The sequence below is a fragment of the Penaeus chinensis genome, chromosome 17 (assembly GCF_019202785.1).
Source record: "Penaeus chinensis breed Huanghai No. 1 chromosome 17, ASM1920278v2, whole genome shotgun sequence".
Classification (NCBI taxonomy): domain Eukaryota; kingdom Metazoa; phylum Arthropoda; class Malacostraca; order Decapoda; family Penaeidae; genus Penaeus; species Penaeus chinensis.
Genome location: NC_061835.1, coordinates 7,627,367 through 7,629,866, shown reverse-complemented (window position 1 = coordinate 7,629,866; position 2,500 = coordinate 7,627,367). Strand labels below are relative to the sequence as shown.

Sequence of the window (2,500 nt, the reverse complement as noted above, 5' to 3'; positions counted from 1 at the left end):
AAGTAACAAGCTAGAAAGGGAAAAGAGCGATACTGATACTAATAGGAATAATGAAAACACGAGACGAAATAAAACGGGACATTTCGCACGAGCATTGACTTCGATATCTAACTTAATATGGAAAAGGATAATGATGATGATGATGATGATGATGATAACAATAATACCATCATTGTATTAATAAAAATAGCAATCCTACTGTTACCACTGAAAATGATGAAGAGAACGAGGATGAGGCTAATGGAAAGGAAGAAAGTAAGTAACATAAAAGAAAATGATAACGATAAAAATGATAAAAATATTCATATCAATAACAAAACTTCAAAACGGCTTAAAATCCACGAGTTCCCCCGCACCTGCACTGACGTAATAGATCCCTTCTTGGTCGTGGTAATTCTCTCCTGCATGCTGCCCATGTCGGTCGCGAGAGTAGGCTGGTACCCCACGGCAGAAGGGATGCGTCCTAAGAGGGCAGATACCTCGGAACCTGCCTGCGTAAATCTGGTAGAGAAAACACAGGAAGTTTTGAAATGTTTATGTTACTTTACTTAGTTCGGGTTTAGGAAAGAAAATGTAAATAATTCCGTCATGTCTCTTTTCGGAAATAGTAATGACATCACAATGGAAAATCAATTAAAAATGTTGTATTTGAGTTTTAAAAATGCTGAATCTATGTAGAGTTATGCACTATATCAGCTGATTAGAATGAAACAGAGATTCCAGATTTCAGGGCGTTACCAGTATAGTGATGGTGTTCACTGTGGCAATAACAAGCTCAAGGCAGTATCATCACAAAAAAATCCTCTCATTTCATAAACTACTGTTATGAAAACTGAAAATACAAAACACATTCAAACAAGATCTTAACCTGAAAATGTTGTCCACAAAGAATAGCACGTCTTGGCCCTCTTCGTCTCGGAAATACTCCGCCACAGTGAGGCCGGTGAGCGCCACGCGAGCTCGGGCACCGGGTGGCTCGTTCATCTGGCCGTACACAAGGGCTACCTGCGTGGTATGACAGTGTTAGTGCCTGTAGCGTTGACCTGAAAGGACTAGAGGAATGTGCTTGGCCCTCGGGAAAGGGAATTGAATTTTAATATTGTATTAACTAATTTCGGTGGAAAAGTATACAGATCTTTTCCATGTTGACATTTCTGACCAAAATAAAAAAGTTTTACAAAAGTCAATAACAATATCGCTCTAAATTTGTCAAAAGTCGTTTACTATCTATTGATAAAGGAAATAACATATATCCGTATCACTGTTACAATACAATCTATTCCCCTACCACTTCCCTGTACGAGCTCTATATTGTGGTGGTACTGAATAATTAAACTAAATGTCTGATAACGGCTTCAAAATTATTTATAGCTGTTCACGTCAGCCACACACTGGAGCAGCAAGAGAACCTTTTAAACACACATTACCCAAATGATCAGCATTTTCATCTCCCACTCCTATCCAGCACATCCTACCTTAGACGTATCATCCTTGAGTGAAATGACTCCGGACTCAATCATCTCATGGTACAGATCATTTCCTTCGCGCGTCCTCTCTCCCACGCCGGCGAAGACAGAGTATCCACCATGAGCTTTGGCCACGTTATTGATGAGCTCCATAATGAGTACGGTTTTGCCCACGCCAGCACCACCGAATAAACCTGGCGGTGTGAAGGTGTACGTGAGTTGGATGATGAAGGTCCTTGTGCTTCGAGGATTCGGTGGGGTTTTTTTTTTTTTGCAGTAAGCTGTGAAACTGTTAGTGGAATATTTCCTTTTATATTAGGCACAGGGCATAAGGGTATTAGATATAGGATACTGGGCAAATAACCAGTGAATAAAGCGAGATATGACAATCGAACCGATACTTTTCAGTCTTCTGGTCCTCAAATAGCTGCACGTTCTTTAGTTTATCCCAAATTCCCGATCCAGACGCAATGCCATATACAAATATACTTCAATACATCACCCCATGTCAACAAACATCATCAGATCCACCGCAACTTACCAATTTTCCCTCCCTTCGAGTAAGGGGCCAGCATGTCCACCACCTTGATGCCCGTCACGAGGATTTCCTGTTCAACACTCATGTCCTCGAAGCTCGGTGCGTCTGCGTGGATGGCGGCGTAGGCTTTGGAGTCGATGGGTCCTCTCTCGTCGATGGGCTCGCCTGCAGGGGGGCGGGGAGGTTAATGAAGAGAGTGGGGCGGAAAGTAAAGGAGGGAGGGAGGGTAAGGAGGGAGGGAGAGGTAAAGGAAAAGAAATGAAGGAGGGAGGGGGAGAGAGAGAAGGAAAGAGGGGGAAGGAGAGGAAGAGAGGGAAGGGGATAGAGAGGGATGGAAGGAAATAGAGAGGGAGGGAGGGAGGGAAGGAAAGGGGGAGAAGGAGAGAGAGAAAGAGGGAGGAAGAAGGGAAGGGAGGTGAGGGAGACAAGGAAAGAGAGAAGGTGAAGGGAGGAACGGAGGGGGAGGGGAAAGAGGTAGAAGGAGCGGGAATGAGAC

At 43.5% G+C, this 2,500-nt stretch overlaps 1 protein-coding gene across 2 annotated transcripts in view; it reads right to left on the bottom strand.

Moving 5' to 3' along the window:
• LOC125034147 (ice-structuring glycoprotein-like) overlaps positions 1 to 2,500 on the bottom strand; it is a 15,215-nt gene that overhangs the window by 1,936 nt on the left and 10,779 nt on the right. For both annotated transcript variants that reach the window (XM_047625817.1, XM_047625818.1), the window contains 4 exons: positions 2,008 to 2,169; positions 1,476 to 1,660; positions 869 to 1,005; positions 357 to 501 (listed from right to left, as the gene is read on the bottom strand). In XM_047625817.1, the coding sequence (XP_047481773.1) occupies positions 357 to 501; positions 869 to 1,005; positions 1,476 to 1,660; positions 2,008 to 2,169 (629 nt within the window). The remainder of the gene's footprint in view (positions 1 to 356; positions 502 to 868; positions 1,006 to 1,475; positions 1,661 to 2,007; positions 2,170 to 2,500) is intronic.